This window comes from Pistacia vera, unplaced genomic scaffold, assembly GCF_008641045.1.
Source record: "Pistacia vera cultivar Batoury unplaced genomic scaffold, PisVer_v2 Contig1230, whole genome shotgun sequence".
Lineage (NCBI taxonomy): Eukaryota > Viridiplantae > Streptophyta > Magnoliopsida > Sapindales > Anacardiaceae > Pistacia > Pistacia vera.
In genome coordinates this window covers 83,033-101,181 of record NW_022195283.1, presented here as the reverse complement: position 1 = coordinate 101,181, position 18,149 = coordinate 83,033, and the positions used below count along the sequence as shown (strand labels likewise).

Below are 18,149 nucleotides of genomic sequence, written 5' to 3'. Positions count from 1 at the left end.
AAATTCGGAATTTTAAGCAACAGAGAGAGAGAAGGGTAGCATAGTGGGTTTACTTACTGAGCCATTAGTGGTCACTCCGTTGTTTTTAATGTTTTGCAGGTAATAGGTGAGTTGCGGTCGCTCGGAACATCACGCAATGGAAGGGTTGGGCTACACTGTCAAGTTGCTATTTTTGAGAATATTTTGTAAATATTTGTATATAAAGAAAAATTAAATATGGGCCCATATTTTATTACTCGTATATATATGTGTATTTTCTTTTATATATTTTTAATGAGTTTTAGTGATTATTTTATGAGTTTACTAGCTAGAAAGAAAGCATTACAGTAGCCCTTTATTGAGACCTTCCCTGATGAACAACTTTTTTCCATCCTCGGAAAAGAACCTTCGTATGCTAACATTTTGAATTATCTTGCATGTGGTATAATTGACCCTGATTTGACCTTGCAGGAAAAGAAGAAATTCTTATCCACTATTAAGCATTACTTCTGGGATGATCCTTGTTTAAAAGTTGTTCAGATCAAATAATAAGGAGATGTGTCCCTGACTCAGAGCAGCAAGACATTTTAAGACATAGCCATGAATCATCTTGTGGAGGAAACTTTGGTGGCACGAAAACGACACTTAAGGTATTGCAATCTAGATTTTATTGGTCGTCCTTATTTAAAGATGCTTTTACCTTTTGTGCAGGATGTGATCGTTACCAACGGACAGGGAATATTGGTAAGAGAGATGAGATGCCACTCACGACATTTATGTCGGTTGAGTTGTTCAATGTGTGGGGCATCGACTTTATGGGTCAGCTTCCTAACTCTTTTGGTGATACTTATATACTTGTCGCCGTTGATTATGTTTCAAAATGGATTGAGGCGATTGCCACAAAGACTAATGATAGTAAGGTTGTACTTAGTTTTCTTAAAGACTTTATTTTTACCCATTATGGTACCCTTAGAACTATTATTAGTGATGGGGGGAGTCACTTTTGTAACAAGTCTTTTGCAACATTGTTGAAGAAGTAAGACAATAAACATAAGGTGGCAACTCTATATCATCCTCAGACTTCAGGGCAAGTAGAAGTAAGTAACAAGCAAATCAAGGCCATTTTGGAGAGAACAGTTTGCATATCACAGAAAGATTGGGTAGTGAAACTGAATGATGCTCTATTGGCCTATCGGACAACTTTCAAGACTCCACTCAGAATGAGTCCCTATAGGTTAGTCTTTGGAAAAGTGTGCCATCTACCAAGGGAATTAGAGCATAGGACATATTGGGCGATCAAGAGATTGAACCTTGGCTGGACAAGGTTGGACATGAAAGGAAATTGCAACTAAAAGAGTTGAATGAGCTTAGGAATGAAGCGTATAAGAACACTAAGATCTACAAGGAAATAACTAAGCTGTACAACGACAAGAATTCCAATCAGGTATGAAAGTGTTACTTTATGACTAATGGTTGCGTCTTTTTCCAGGGAAATTGAAGTCAAAATGGATTGGGCCATTCATAGTTCAAGAAGTGTTCCCTCATGGAGCGGTGGAGATAGAAAACTTGAAGACAAGAAACCGATTCAAAGTTAATGGACACCGGCTACAAGCTTACCGAGAAAATTATGCTCCAAACAAGGAAATGGAGTACTTCAATGATCCTAAATGATGATTGAGCGTCCTGTCTAGCTTAAGACACTAAACAAGCGCTTTTCGGGAGGCAACCCAAATGTTTCTTTTCCTTTGTTTGTTTCATTTTTTTTTTTTTATTGTTTTTGTTTATTTATTTAATTTTATTTCAATTTACTATTTTAATTACATTGGGGGTGTGTTATTTTGTGTATTTTGTTTTATATGTTTGAATTTTCAGGAAATCTAACACTTAGTTTAATTTTTCCAGAAATTCCACTTCACGCCGCAACGCAACTTATTCAAGCTGTGGCGAAAATGTTAGGAAACGGTCTATATACGCAGCGGAAACAAAAAAATATAATACAAGGATTGTTTACATGAGCCAAGATCAAGGGAATAATTTTATAACTTATATTAAAGTAAAATCTGCACAAAAAGGTTAATCATGAGTTAAGAGAATCATACGCACGTTTGGAGGCTCCACCACATTTGTCTTTGAATGTTTTTGCTACCGACCCAACCGTAGAATCGAACCGACGTAGTCCACACGAAGACAGTCACAAAGAACCAAAGAGGGATTTGCTAGATCCTCTTTGGCTTTAAGATTAAAGAAGAATTGTAAAACCCCTCCCTAGCCGGGTATTTCCTAAGTATCCCTTGGCCATTGAGAACCTAGAAAACGCACGCCTAGGAAAGAAGTTTATTTTAAAATCCTATTTAAAGAATAAACTTGTAGTTTAAAACATATATATAGATATGTGTGGTTTATTTTTTTTTTTTTTTTCATAATAAGTTCATTGTATAATCAAAATATAATTTCCTTTCTTGGAGTAAATTATGAAATCCATAGTAATATTTACTAGACATACACACTTTTAATACACACTATTTACTCCATTTAAACATGGACATAAGTCTACATTATGAGGTATGAACATAATTACTACACTAAATACTAGCAAAACCATTCAAAGTCATAATTAAAACCTCCTTCATGCTCATAGCATCCCGCGAATCCTCTCCCAGCTTCATGCCCTAATCCTTACCTGCAAAACATTTTAAAACATTTCGTGGGGTGAGCGCTAATCGCTCAGTAAGGATATGGCCATTTATAACTATTAAGGTTCATTATACATCATTTTACAAGTATATTACTTAGGACCTTACCTACCTACAAAATATGACCTTCATCTTTAACATAACAAGTTCATAAAATATATCATACACTTGGGACTTTTCTCATAAACATAAGTCATAACATAATCTACTAATATAACTAGAACATATGACTTATGAAATATTCATGTACATGGCATGCTTTTTATCTTTTTGTCTTTATACTTGATTTTTCATTAGTCTTTGTTATCCGATCGGATTCATTTAAACCATTACCTTGTTCTTGGTCGTCACCTCAAAGGACTCATGGTTTCCATAAGAATTCCATTCCTCTGATCTTGGTTTATACCTCAAGAGACCATGATTCATTCTTTAACATTCATAAATTTTTCATAAGACAACTAAATAAGCTATATGCATACCATTATGAATGCAAACTATGGACTACATATTCCATGCTCAATCATACTATATCTCCTACTAAACTTCTTAACTTAATTCATTCAATTTCTCATACAATACAAAGAATTTCAGTAGTAAGATTATTCAGGGGTTTACTAGAATTAGAAAACAAATGGGAATGTCCATTAACAGGTGGATGCCATACAGTTTCTTACTTTCAAGCATTTTTCCATTATCTTCTAATTCGAATTTATTTTTGGCTAAAACATAAACGTTTTAGGTCTGTTTCTAAACTTTTTAACACTTCAGAATCAACTCAATCAGACTTCTATAACTTCAGTTATGACTGATTCAGTGAAGCATGTACAGTATAAGTCTAAAACAGCCAAATCCGAATTCTATTCCTTTTAACCATGTCACCTTCATTTGCACATTCATATTATTTGCACATTCATATTATTTGCCATATCATTCTAAGTTAAAAGCCATAAAACCTCCATTTTTACAGAACCAAAAAGTGCCAAACATCGTCCAACTACAAATCTCTTAATTGGCATAATCATCCTCCATATGCACACATACACCAATCACACCCCATCTAAACAACTCATAACCAACATAGCATCACACTCTATTACATAAATAAATGTAAGTTTCATAAACCCTAGTGTTATCAATTGTAGTCATAAGGAGATTTTTTCCTTACCTTAGTATTCAAAGCACAAAGATACTCCTCCTTGGCTCCAAAATTTCACCTTTCTATCTTACACACACAACCACTTATGAATTCTCTTTCTACCAAAAATTCACCAAAAATCAGAAAACTAGGGTTTTGAAACTCACCTTAAACCCTGAAATTGAAGTTCTTTAAGGGTGATGGTACTCCTTTGAAAATCAACTTGAAATCCTAAGAAAATTTGAGATAAAAGCTTGGATTAGTGGCTTTTATGGTGGATTTGAGAGATGAAGAAGAATGATATATTTGGGGTCTCCAAGGCCGACTACTCTCTTTTTAAACCTTGTAATATTCATTCCATTGATACTCTAATGTGATTGGTCAATAAAATTAGATATAAAGGTCATTTGGCATATTTTTCATATAAGGCGTTTTGGTCATTTCCACCACAACATAAAGATAGCACTCATTTAATGCCATTTGCTTCTTTGAACACTTATCCATTAAGCATCCCATTAGGTGAATGACTCATTTACCCTTGGTGCACTTTTATGGACACTTAATCATAGGTTTGTATGAAAGACCATATACCCTTGGTTACTGTTTACCCATTTAACCATATCAATCAACTTTATGACCATTCTACCCTCATTTCTATTCACTGACATCACCCCTTACACTTAATAATGGCCACATCTCGAAATACATGTAAATTGCCCATTTTACCCTTCCATTCAAAAAGAAAATTACTTGAAAAGTAAATTTCATACCTTAAGCATTGGAATAATAACGCGGGGTTTACAAGAATGAAATCAAAATGAATTGATTTTAGGCAAAATGGGTTTCTGCCGTGGAGAGAAATGGGGCAACAGTGTTTGTGTTTTCAAGGAATGAATAATGAAAAGTCTCATGATTTTACAAGAAAACAATTTTCTTTTATAGTAAAAATTAGTTACCCTATCCAATATGGAATAGGCTTGGGCTCCAACCCAAACACCCCTGTTACCAAACCCTCCCAATTAGATATTAATTTTTTATTTCATCATTATCTCAATTAAAATCAATTAATATATTTAATATATATATTAACATTAAACAATAATGATGATTTAATTAATATTTTGAACACATATTTAAACGTAATTTCACTTATTATTTTTCTAATTAAATAAAGGCTACGACCTTCAGCAAATTTAATTGTATTGTGAAATTACCAAAATACCCTTCCGCCTAAAAAGACAAACGCCCTTCCTTCTTCTTGGATCTTAAATTATCTTCTATGTTTGTGCCCATAGGCTCCTCATCAACCACAGTGTATAGTATCACGATTAACACCAATTAATCGTCTCACTGTACACAGACCAAGATTGGCCCTTAGCAAGGCATCATGCCACCCGATAGATTCAGATTCAGCAAAGTAGCTACCTGTCAACGATATGGTTACCGTACAATTCATCCTTTCATCATACGTTTCTCTCGCCGAGAGGGCATAGAAATAGTGTCAACCTTCGGTTACTCTCGATATTATGTATTCAGTTTCTGGATGAATGACCTGTATTATAATTCAGATAGAACAACAACTCAATCCCACTTGGCCACAGTTTTTGCCATTGCCATATCTGAATTGCGCCGTGAGATAACTTCTCCCGTACTCGGGAGTGATGAATCATTTGTCAATCCACCATAGTCTTGATACACTCCTCGATGCAGCCAATCACCACCGTATGACAACTCTGAATAGAACTGCGTTAGGCTAGTGTCAAACTGCACCAACACGTGCACAGGCCTCTGGTGATCTCAAGTCTAAGGATCACATGTACCACCATTCGTTAGAGTTTATCCCATAACACTGTTACCATCCATATGGGATCCTCTGGTGGGTCTCCAGTGAACTTGCTGCGGTGTATCCGCCTACAGCAAGCACCCATGTGTTGCACCAGGTTGTCACCAAACAACCTTGACAAGTGAGATCAGTCACTGCCTTTCGACAGGGTCGTTCAACACTATGATAGCCTTACCGTATTATCTGTACCCTTACTTCAGAATAATGCTAGGGCTACGGACGTTTCTAGAATGTCCACCATATATGCTCATAGGGTTCTCACTATCAAGATTTGAAACACTTGATACCCTCATCACGGTTCTACCATTCTAAGGACATATATCAATACATATTGCAATAATAATGATTTACGTGATATAGTATAAAATGCCTTTTATTGATTAATGAACATTATTACAAGAGTCAATTCCACAATAATTGATTGGCTCTAAGGCACCTACTCCAACAGAAAATGCAGTGATTTTGAAATTCAAATCCTTAATCATGCTGAGGCGCAAAATTTCAGGCCACAGGGAATTTATGTTGTTCTTCATTTTAAGCATTGAAAACTTGAATTACGTCGAGGCGCAAAACTTTGCACCGTGGCACAATTTGCATTTTATAAAATAACTCGTCAGATCTTAGCCGCATCGCAGCGTAGTTCTTCATTTTTCTCTTAAATTTTTCGATTGATCTTCCATATTTCTTGACGAAATCACTTCATTCATCACCTAAACACATGCTAAACACTTGATTGACATTGATTTTGTAGATTCATAATCGATTTTGGGCTGGATCGATTTGGGCATTTTTTATTTTAGGGCAAATACATCTCAATCCAAGGTTTTGATCACTGATTCCAATTGGGTAAGCATCCTAGACTACTCATTTGTGATTGTATTTGGATATTTACTACTGGAAAGTTGAGTTGAGTTGATTGATTGCTTTGGATATTGATTTGGGTGCGGATTGAGTGGATTGAGATTGATTTTTTTATTGTGTTGTGATTAGGTGTATTGGGTGTTGTGTGACTGCCGTGTAATATGGCATTGGGCGAGATTGTTGGTGGAGTTGTGTTATTCTGTGATTTTCAAAGTATGAGTATCTTGATTTATTGTTGTGGCATTGCACAAGAGGGGTAGAGGTGTGGCTAGTTCTAGTAGAGGTCTTGGAGGTTCCTCACGGGACACCCATGACCCTAGATTTATGAGTTTAGCTATTAAGGATAAGAGTAAAGACAATGTTATTAATGGTAAAGGATTCATGGATGAATGAGGCTTTGATTTTAAGAGTCCTTATGAGGTACTGACATTATTAGTGATTTGAGTTGGGAGGACTTCACAGCCCAACTGAAAGCAGCTATTGAGCCTCTCATTATAGAGTTTTACACTAATGCCTTCGAGCATAGAAATGAAAGAATTAGGATTTGAGGGAAGGAGGTGAGATTTGATGTTGAGATGATTAACGAGATTTATGGGTTACTGACGATTTCTGAAGATGAGGATGATTTTTCCAAGTTCGTTAGGGGCCCAAACTATGATGAGGTATTACAATGTTTGATAGAGGGTCAGGGAGAATAGATTCTTAGTCGGAACAATATAAGAAAGGGTTTCAATGCGACTTCACTCACATTCACTCATAGGGTGTGGGAGTATTTTGTATGTCCCAAGATCTATCCTTCAAGGCACCTTAGCACAATGGACACTGAGAAAGCTCTCATGATGTATGCCATATCTCAGCAGATGCGGATTAACATAAGGCAGTTGTGCATTTTTTATGCGTCCAAATCTTCTAAATGCTATCTGTTTCCTAGCCTTATCACTGTCTCATGTGTATCTGCGGGAGTTGTTATTAGGGACAATGAAGTGAACAAACCACCACTTCCACCGCTGAAACTGAAGTATCTCTAGAAGATTACCAGTGGGGCTAAGGGAGTGTAGCCCAGGCACAACCACATAAACAGAGAGCCACACGACCATCGACATCTTCCTCCCAGTCTATACATGGTCAGATAGCCAAGTTGAGGGCAGAGATGAGAGAGCGGCAGACATGGGTCACAGGTTGGATGACGTATCAGGCTGAGTGCTTGTTAGTAAACGATCCAGTAACGTAGCGGAAAACAAAAATATTTACGACATGGATCATTACATAGAACCAAGATCTAGGTACAAAAATTACAGTTTATACATATTAAACTAAGAATCTGCAGATTTTATTTTCGAGTTTAAGAAATCATACGCACGTTTGGAGGCTCCTCCAACTTTGTCTTTGAACATATTTTGCTACTGACCCAAGTGTAGGATCGAACTGACGTAGTCCACAAGAAGATAATCGCAAGGAACTAAAGAGGGATTTGCTAGATCCTCTTTAGTCTTAAGAACAAGGAAGAAATGAAAAATATTTGATTTTCATTCAAAACCCAACCTGGCGTGGGAGAGATTATTTTGGGGCTGTGGGTTTTCTTTTCAATTGAAAATTGATATAATGAAAAAATCTCTTATCTCTTAATTAAACTTAAGTTTATATAGTCAAGTTTAATTGCCTTATTCCCATATGGAATAGGCTTGGCCTCCAACCCAAACACCCCTTGTATCCAAACACTCCCATTTAGATATTTATTTTAGTTCATCATTATCTCAATTAAAATCAATTAATATATGTTTAATATATATTAACATTTAACAATAATGATAACTTATTTAAATATGTGCGAACACATATTTAAACATAATCTCACTTAGTTAATTTTTCTAATAAATTAAATAAAAAGGCTATGACCTCAACAAATTTAATTGCACTGTGAAATTACCAAAATACCCTTTTGTCCAAAAAGACGAAAACGCCCTTCTACCTTCCTGGCTCTTAAATTATCTTCTATGTGTGTGACCCATAGGCTCGTCATCGTACCGGTAGTGTATAGTATCATGACTAACACCAATTAATCGTCTCACTAAACACAGACCAAGTTGGCCTCTAGCAAGGCATCATGGCCACCCGATAGATTCGGATTCAACAAAATAGCTACCTGTCAACGATATGGTTACCGTACAATCCGATCCTTTCATCATCCGTTATCTCAACGAGACTGAGGCATAGAAATAGTGTCAACCTTTGGTTACTCTCGATATTGTGTATTCAGTTACTAGACCAATGACCTGTATTATAAACTGGATAGAGCAACAACTCAATCCCACTGTGGCCATAGTTTTAGTGTCATTGCCATTTACTGAATTACGCTGTGAGATAACTTCTCCTGTAGCGAGGAGTGATGAATCCTCTGTCTGTCCACCATAGTCTTGATACACTCCTTGATGTAGCTAATCACCATTGTATTGATAGCTTTGCATAGAACTACGTTAGGCTAGTGTCAAACTACACCAATCGGTGCACAAGGCACTCTGGTGATCTCAAGTCTAAGGATCACATGCACCACCATTCGCTAGAGGATTTGTTCCATAGACACTGGGGTTACCATCCATATGGAATCCCTTGGTGGGTCAGTCTAGTGAACTTGCCTACAGCAAGCACCCATGTGTTGCACCAGGTTGTCACCAAACAACCTTGATAAGTGAGATCAGTCACTGCCTTTCGATAGGGTCATTCAACACTATGATAGCTTTACCGTATTATCTGTGCCCTTACTTCAAAATAATACTAGGGCTACAAACGTTTCTAGAATGGCCACCATATGTGCTCATAGGGTTCTCACTATCAAGATTTGAAACACTTGATACCCTCATCATGGTACTACAATTCTAAGGACATATATCAATACATACAATGATGATTTACGCGATATAGTATAAAATGCCTTTTATTGATCAATGAACATTATTACAAATAGTCAATTCTACAATAATTGATTGGCTCTAGGGCATCTACTCTAACAGTGCTTACAGATGCTACAGTGGATCCAGCAATTTCAGTTATCTTAGTTAGGAATGGATCCGGGACAATTTGCCTTTCTTGTCTACCCAAGGGGTTTTCAACAGAGGGCACCTATTGGTGGTGTTGTAGGAGGTGATGGGGGTGATGTTGACATGGATGGAGATGATTTGGATGATTTGGATGATGATGATGGTGGTGGCTAGTAGTGAGAGACTGGATGGATTTATTGATGGATTTCCTGCTTTTCATTTTATTTTCTGTACTTTCATTTTTAGTTTATTTGTGTGTGATTTTTCCTTTTAGTTGTATAAACTTTAGTTACTTTATTATGGTTTCGATGTTCTTTTAATTTCTGTTCTATTTTTATTTCCATAAACATTATGCGAATTAACAAACAACATGGATTTTATCCAAGACACCATGTGTCCTTTTCTTTTGTGTTGGTGGATTTCATGTTGATTACAGGATATGCACTCAGTGGAGTTACTTCCAGAATTTTTTATTTGTTACTCAAAAAGGGGGTAACTTGTTTCTTTCCCTTTTACCTCTATGTTGTTTTGTTGGCTACATTGGGGACAATGTAGGATTTTGGTTGGGGGTGGGACAGTATGAAATTTTTGCATGCCTGTAAATTTTTAGTTTATGGAAGTTTGTGTTTCCTAGATGATGTCAAATGTCTGGGATATTGTTGATTGCAATGACATGTAGTATTTAGAAGAGGTCATTTTTACTCTAATTCGAGAATTATCCTGGATGTTGATTTTTGCTTGAGGTCGAAACTCTCGGATTTGTGGTTTGTTTGGTTGGTTGGTTCTAGCTTTTAGAGGTGTTTTGTGGTTAATTTCCTATGTTTTTATGAGATCCTAAACTTTAGAACCTATTTGATGATCACTTGAGGTGAAATCCTAGACAACACATGATTTAAGAAATGACTTAGGCCATCTTTGGGCTGTTTGTGCCTTTCATGCCAACCTTTTATGCTATTATCCTTGGTCATCCCGTTAAGCCTTACTATATATATTTAGCCTTGATTTTCTTTCTTTCAACCGACAATCACCTATCCCATTTGACCCTTAAACACATTTCCTACCCGTGATTTTCTTTTAAGAGGAATTAATCAGAACCTTTGAATGTGAAATGTGTGAAGATGTTTGAAAGACCAGGTTGGGGGTTGTTGTGAGGGAAAAGAAGGATGTTGGGTGATATCCATGCCTCCTAAATTTTTGTAACTTTATGTTAGAGTAGGTGCCCTAGAGCCAATCAATTATTGTAAAATTGACTTTGTAATAAAGGTTTATTTATCAATAAAAGACATATTCTTCTATATCATGTATGTAATGATATATGTCCTTAGGATGGTAGAATTGTGACGAGGGTATCAAGTGTTTCAAATCTTGATAGTGAGAACCCTATGATCACATATGGTGGCCATTCTAGAAACGTTCATAGCCTGAGTATTATTCTGACCACGGACACAGATAATACGGTAAGGCTATCATAGTGTTGAACAACCCTATCGAAAGGCAATGACTAATCTCACTTGTCAAGGTCGTTTGCCGACAACCTGGTGCAACGCATGGGTGCTTGCTAGAGGCAAGTTCACTGGACGGACCCACTAGAGGATTCCATATAGATGGTAACCCGAGTGTCTATGGAAAAAATCCTCTAACAGATGGTGGTGCATGTGATCCTTAGACTTGAGATCACCGACGCTCCTTGTGCACCTATTGGTGTAGTTTGACACTAGCCCAACGTAGTTCTATTCAGAGCTATCAATATGGTCGTGATTGGCTACATTGAGAAGTGCATCGAGACTATGGTGGATCGACAAAGGATTCATCACTCATGGGTATAGGAGAAGTTATCTCACTGGGTAATTCAGTAAATTACAATGACACTAAATCTGTGGCCACAGTGGGATTGAGTTTATGCTCAATCCAATTTAATATTCCTGTCATTGGTCTAGTAACTGAATACAAACATGTTGAGGATGTCTGAGGTTGACACTATTTCTATATCTCAGTCTCGATGAGATAACAGTTGATGAAAGGATTTGATTGCATGTTAACCATACCATTGACAGGCTGCGGTTTTGCTGAATCCGAATCTATCGGGTGGCCATGATGCCTTGCTAGAGGCCAATCTTGGTCTATGTGTAGTGAGACGATTAACTGGTGTTAATCACGATACTACTCACTGCTGATATAATAAGGAGCCTACAGGTCACACACTAAGAAGATAATTTAAGAATCAATTTGTGAGAATGGTATTTTCGTCTTTTAGGACGAAAGAGTATTTTGGTAATCTCATAGTGCAATTAAATTTGCTGAGGTTGTTGCCTGTATTTAATTTTAATATTAAAATTAAATTAGTGAGATTATATTTAAATATATCTATGTATATATTTAAATGAATTATTATTATTAATTGAATGTTAATATATTATTATATATTAATTGATTTTAATTATAATAATAATTAATTAATTAAAATACCATAAAGGGTGTGTTTGGTTGCAAGGGTGAACTGGGGTTGGAGCCCATGGCTATTCCTAAGTGGAATAGTGTTTTAATTGTTGAACTATATAAGTGCAACTTAAAATTAAAACATAAGGAGAATTATGCATTCAATTAAAACCCTAGCCACCCTATCTCTCTCTCTCTCTCTCTCTCAAGAATAAAACTTTGTTTGTTCTTCTTTCTTTATTCTTGAAGGCCTTGATTGTTCTAGCAAAATAATCAAGGGTTCTGCGGATTATCTTCGTGTGGACTTCCGTGAGTACGATCCTACTTTGGATCGATTGGCAAAAAATCACATGAACAGTAACTATGAATAGTGTTCCTGTCCGAAATCAGAGATATTCGAAGGAGCCTCCAAACATACGTAAGTATTCTAATCCTTGAATGGATTTGCTTTATACAGATTTTGTTTATAAACATGTAAACAGTATAATCTGTACTTGGATTTAGGCAAAGAAAGGTAATTGATTTACCAATTGAATTTTTTTTTTCCCCTGCATATGGTGGATCAATTACTTACAGTGGTATCAGAGCCTCAGGTATTAGATTATATTGTTTAATCGATGTTTGATAACATGTATATTTGTTAATGCATGATTTGAAGTGTTTTTTAAAATCTGGAAAAATTATGTATGTTGAATGTCTTAATTAATCAATTGATTAAATAATGTGTTGATTCAATGTGTATTGGTTGGTTGGTGTCCTGGTCGAATGTTTAAGCATTCGATTTGATTTGGATATGTGTCATTATGTGAAAAATTGGAAAAGATGTTACTATGCCTGATTCATTGTTTTGTGACGTTAGCCATAGTGAAATAACACTTCGCCGTGGTGACATGCAAAAGTGAATCTTGCCACAGCGAAATAAACCTTAGCCACGACGAAATTCCGAAAAAGTAGATCTAGTCGCGACATAAAACTCTCTAGAACGATTTGTGTTTTCTGCAAGTTCACAGTCACTGCGGAAAAATAAAACTTCACCGCAGGGACCATGTGTGCATGAACTTCGCCGGGGCGAAGAATTTCTTTGCCGCGGCAAGAAACCTACTTTTCCGTTTTTCGCACAGGGGCTAAATTGCAGTTTTTGAACCTTTAAAGCCAATATTCATTCATTCTGCACGTTTAAGGAGGTAACTTGATAATTCAACCCACCCACTTCAAAAATTGATTGTTTTTGAATGTATGCAATGTTCTTGTTTGATATTTTTATGGTGCCCGGTACATGAGCCTTAGACTTATTGTTTGTTGTTTATTGGGTTTGTTTGTAATTTTTATAAACAAATAGGACCTGTGTGTTCTGCCTCTCTCTCTCGTAAATCTCCATGTATTTCTTCTCCTCATCTCACTCCCCTCGTATGTAACGCAAGGTTTCTATTTTATTAATGTAAATTAGAATAGGTTTTTTATTATAAAATTATTTGTAATGATCGTGAAGAAGAAATGAAAGAGCTATGAAGAGGAATAACTTGGAGATCCAAGATTTATTTTTAAACCCTAGGTTGACCCACCGATTCCGCTAGGCTCGAGGAAATCGGTTTTAGTGGGCCATGTACCGGCACATTTAATTTTTTGTTTAGAATGCATGCTCAGGTTGAATGTTCAATAAAATGCCAAACAATGTCATTCTAACGAAGATAATAATATGATGAGACATTAAATAAAAACCCTCAAATAAGATATATTAAGTCACGTATGCCTTCCATCACCATGGTTTTAATCAAATCACTATTCGTCGAAACCTTGTTCGCCATAGCGAAGGGTACAGTTCTACCAGTGGGAGGTTAAAATTCATTGGAGTTTTCCTTAATGATGGTGGGTCGACTTAAAATGATAGTTTTGCTTGTTCACCACAACGAAGGTTGATAAACACGTCATAGGCATAGTAGAGAAGTACACATGTTGAGTGTACGTGATGACATGTAGTGTCCACTCTACTGATACTAGGAATCACACTTGAGGACGATGGCTAGGCCGTTGGATTGTGTGATTGGCTTGTTGGCTTACTTCACATTTGAGGTTGGTGGTAGGAGCTATCAACTGGTGTGGATTAAGTCTGTTGGCCTACCTAATTAACCCATTTTGGCTTGTTTGCCACAACGAAGGTTTGAAATGGGCCAGATGGGATCTCAGTCCACTAAGAAAGCCAACGGGCTTTCCCAAGTTAATAGTGAGGGCTATTGGCTTGATGAACATATTGGGAGTGTTTTTTTAATAAAAGACCATATTAAGAAATAATAAACATTATATTGACTTTAATTTTCTGAATTGTAGATTCACTTAAAAATGAGCATTATGAACCTGCAACCAATAATCGAGAAAGAAAACAGGTTGGATAGATCCAATTTCTTGGACTGGTATCATAATCTTCGGACTATACTTAAGTCTGAAAAGAAATTGTATATCCTTGATAAGCCATACATGGCTGAGCCTGATTCTGATGCCACTCAAGAAGTAAATGATACTTATCAAAAGTTCCTTGATGATGTTGATGGCGTTCAATGCTTGATGTTAGCATTAATGACACCAGTGCTGCAAAAGCAACATGAGAATATGGATGCTGCTACCATTATTCTACACCTCAAGGAGCGTTATGAAGGAAATGCTCGACATGAGAGGTACAAGGTGTCAAAAGCACTATTTGGGAGTCGCCTGACCGCGGGAGCCCAAGTTGGCCATCATGTGCTCAAAATGATTGAGCACATGGAAAGGTTTGAGACTCTGGGGTTTGAGCTGGATGCAAAATTACAAGTGGATATAATTATGCAATCCTTGCCTAACTCTTATGCGCCATTCATAATGAACTTCAATATGAATGCTATAATGAAAACCCTGTCGAAGCTTTTGAACATGCTAAGGATTACAGACCAGGACTTGAAGAAGTCCAAGCCTGTTTTACTGGTAGGTGCCAGTAAAGGAAAGGGTAAGGGCAAGGGAAAGGCCAAGGCCAAGTCCAATCCCTGGCCCAAGCCTAAAGGACAGGATGCTCTAAAGGTTGCGGGTGGCGTTGGGAAAGGTGGGAAGGTAATCTGCTTCTATTATGGCAAGCCTGGCCACTGGAGGAAGCACTACAAGGCTTTCCTCACAAACAAGAAGAAGTCAGATGCTTCGACTTTAGGTATGTTTATGATTGAGATTAACTTCTCTCTTTCAACATCTTGGGTTATTGACACAGGATGTGGTACTCACATTTATACTGATCTACAGGGACTAAGGCGGAGTAGATTGCTCACCAAGGGAGAAATGGACCTACGAGTTGGAAATGGAGCACATGTGGCTGCATTAGCTGTAGGGACTTATTGTTTGTCTTTGCCTTCGGGCTTATTATTAGAACTCAAAGACTGTTATTTTGTACCTGCGATTTCTAGAAACATTATTTCAGTATCCGCTTTGGATAATATAGGATATTGTTTTGAGATTTCTAATGGATTGTTGTCCTTTAGTTTGAATGGTATTCTATTTGGAATTGCAAGGTTATATAATGGATTATATGTTCTTGATTTGAACAATAAGGATATTCTCAACGTTGAAACTAAGAAAGCTAAACATAGCGAACAAAACCATACATACCTCTGGCATTGTAGATTGGGTCATGTTAATCAGACCTGTATTGCAAAACTTCAAAAGGCTAGAGTTTTGGACCATTTTGACTTCCAATCATTTGAGGTATGCGAGTCATGCCTTTTAGGCAAGATGACCAAGTGACCTTTCACAAGACAAAGTGAAAGGGCTACTGAACTATTAGGCATCATCCATAGTGATGTATGTGGTCCACTAACAGTTGAAACTAGAGGTGGATATTCCTACTTCATCACATTTATTGATGATTTCAGTAGATATGGTTATGTCTACCTCATGAGACATAAATCTGAAGTCTCTAATAAGTTCAAAGAATTCAGGAATGAAGTAAACAATATGTTGGGCAAAAGTATTAAAGCTCTTCGGTCGGATCGAGGAGGTGAATACTTAAGCTCAGAGTTTTCTAAATACCTGAAGGAATGTGGGGTAGTATCACAACTCACCCCTCCGTATACACCCCAACACAATGGAGCGTCTGAAAGGAGGAATATGACCTTACTTGACATGGTTAGGTCCAGATGATTTTTAGTGATTTACCTGCATCATTCTAGGGTTATGCCCTAGAGACTACAACTCACATTTTGAACCGTGTGCTGACAAAGTCTGTATGCAAGACTCCATTTGAAATATGGAATTGGCAAAAGCCCAATTTGTCCTAAGGATTTGGGGTTGTGAGACTTATGTCAAGAAATTAACTTCGAACAAGCTGGGCCCAAAATCCTACAAATGTATATTTGTGGAGTATCCTAAAAAGAGCAAAGGATACTATTTCTACCATCTAGAAGAGCACAAAATTTTTGTTCCTCATACTGGTGTCTTCCTAGAAAAGGAATTTTTTCTATGAAGTACTAGTGGGAGAAAAGTAGAACTCGATGAAGTTCTAGAGCTACAAGATATACTAGACAAAGGACGAGAAGATGTGCCACAAGCAGTGGTTGAACATCAGGAGGAGGTTACTCCACAACTTGTGGATCAAAGTGAACCACCTCAAGTAGCATAAGAGCTACGTAGATCTTGGAGAGTATGCCATGAGCCTGAGAGATACGGTTATCTCGTGTCTCAACATGGTGACGCACTTGTCTACCATTACGAAGAACCTAGAACCTACGAAGATGTTATATCAGATCCAGATTCCATTAAATGGCTTGAAGCCATGAAATCTGAGATGGGCTCCATGTTAGTGAACGACCCACTTACGCAACGAAAACAAAACATAAATGACATGGATCATTCCTTAGAACCAAGATCCGGGTATAATATCACAGTTTATCTAATATATAAATTAAATCTGTAGAAAATCAGATTCAAGGTTCAATAATCTTACGCACGTTTGGAGGCTCCTCCAACTTTGTCCTTGAACGTTTTGCTACCGACCCAAGTGTAGGATCGAACCGACGTAGTCCACACGAAGATAATCGCAAGGAACTAAGGAGGGATTTGCTAGATCCTCCTTAGCCTTAAGAAACAAAGAAGAAAATGAGTATTTGATTTTGGCTAAACCAAATCTGACGTGGGAGAGAAAATGGGGCTGTAGGGTTTGTCACTTTTCAATGAATAGTGAATGAATGAAAAACTATTAACATTTTTCAATTAACACCTTTTCTTTTATAGTGTTATTTTACTTGCCCTATTCTCATATGGAATGGGCTTGAGCTCCAACCCAAACACCCCATGTTTCCAAACACCCCCTAATTAGATATTTATTTTAATTCATCATTATCTTCAATTAAAATCAATTAATATATATTTAATATATATATTAACATTTAACAATAATGATAATTTATTTAAATATATGCAAACACATATTTAAACGTAATTTCACTTATTTAATTTTTCTAATAAATTAAATAAAGGCTACGACCTCAGCAAATTTAATTGCACTGTGAAATTACCAAAATACCCTTTTGCCTAAAAAGACGAAAACGCCCTTCTTACTTCTTGGCTCTTAAATTATCTTCTATGTGTGTGACCCATAGGCTCCTCATCATACCGGCAGTGTATAGTATCGCGATTAACACCAATTAATCGTCTCACTAATACACAGACCAAGATTGGCCCCTAGCAAGGCATCATGGCCACCCGATAGATTCGGATTCAGCAAAGTAGCTACCTGTCAACGATATGGTTACCGTACAATTCGATCCTTTCATCATACGTTATCTCGACGAGACGAAGGCATAGAAATAGTGTCAACCTTCGGTTACTCTCGATATTATATATTCAGTTTCTGGACCAATGACCCGTATTATAATCTGGATAGAGCAACAACTCAATCCCACTGTGGCCACAGTTTTAGTGTCATTGCCATATACTGAATTGCGCCGTGAGATAACTTCTCCCGTACCCGGGAGTGATGAATCCTTTGTCAATCCACCATAGTCTTGATACACTTCTTGATATAGCCAATCACCACCGTACTGACAGCTCTGAATAGAACTGCGTTAGGCTAGTGTCAAACTGTACCAGTCGGTGCACAAGGCACTCCGGTGACCTCAAGTCTAAGGATCACATGCACCACCATTCGTTAGAGGATT

The 18,149-nt window shown here is 37.0% G+C and overlaps 1 protein-coding gene across 1 annotated transcript; it reads left to right on the top strand.

Moving 5' to 3' along the window:
* Positions 1-755: 755 nt before the first annotated feature.
* LOC116117448 lies at positions 756-1,650 on the top strand. Its single transcript, XM_031403475.1, has 2 exons — positions 756-894; positions 1,469-1,650. The coding sequence occupies exons 1-2, from the start codon at positions 756-758 to the stop codon at positions 1,648-1,650; spliced, it is 321 nt and encodes a 106-aa protein (XP_031259335.1).
* The last annotated feature ends 16,499 nt before the right edge of the window (positions 1,651-18,149 follow it).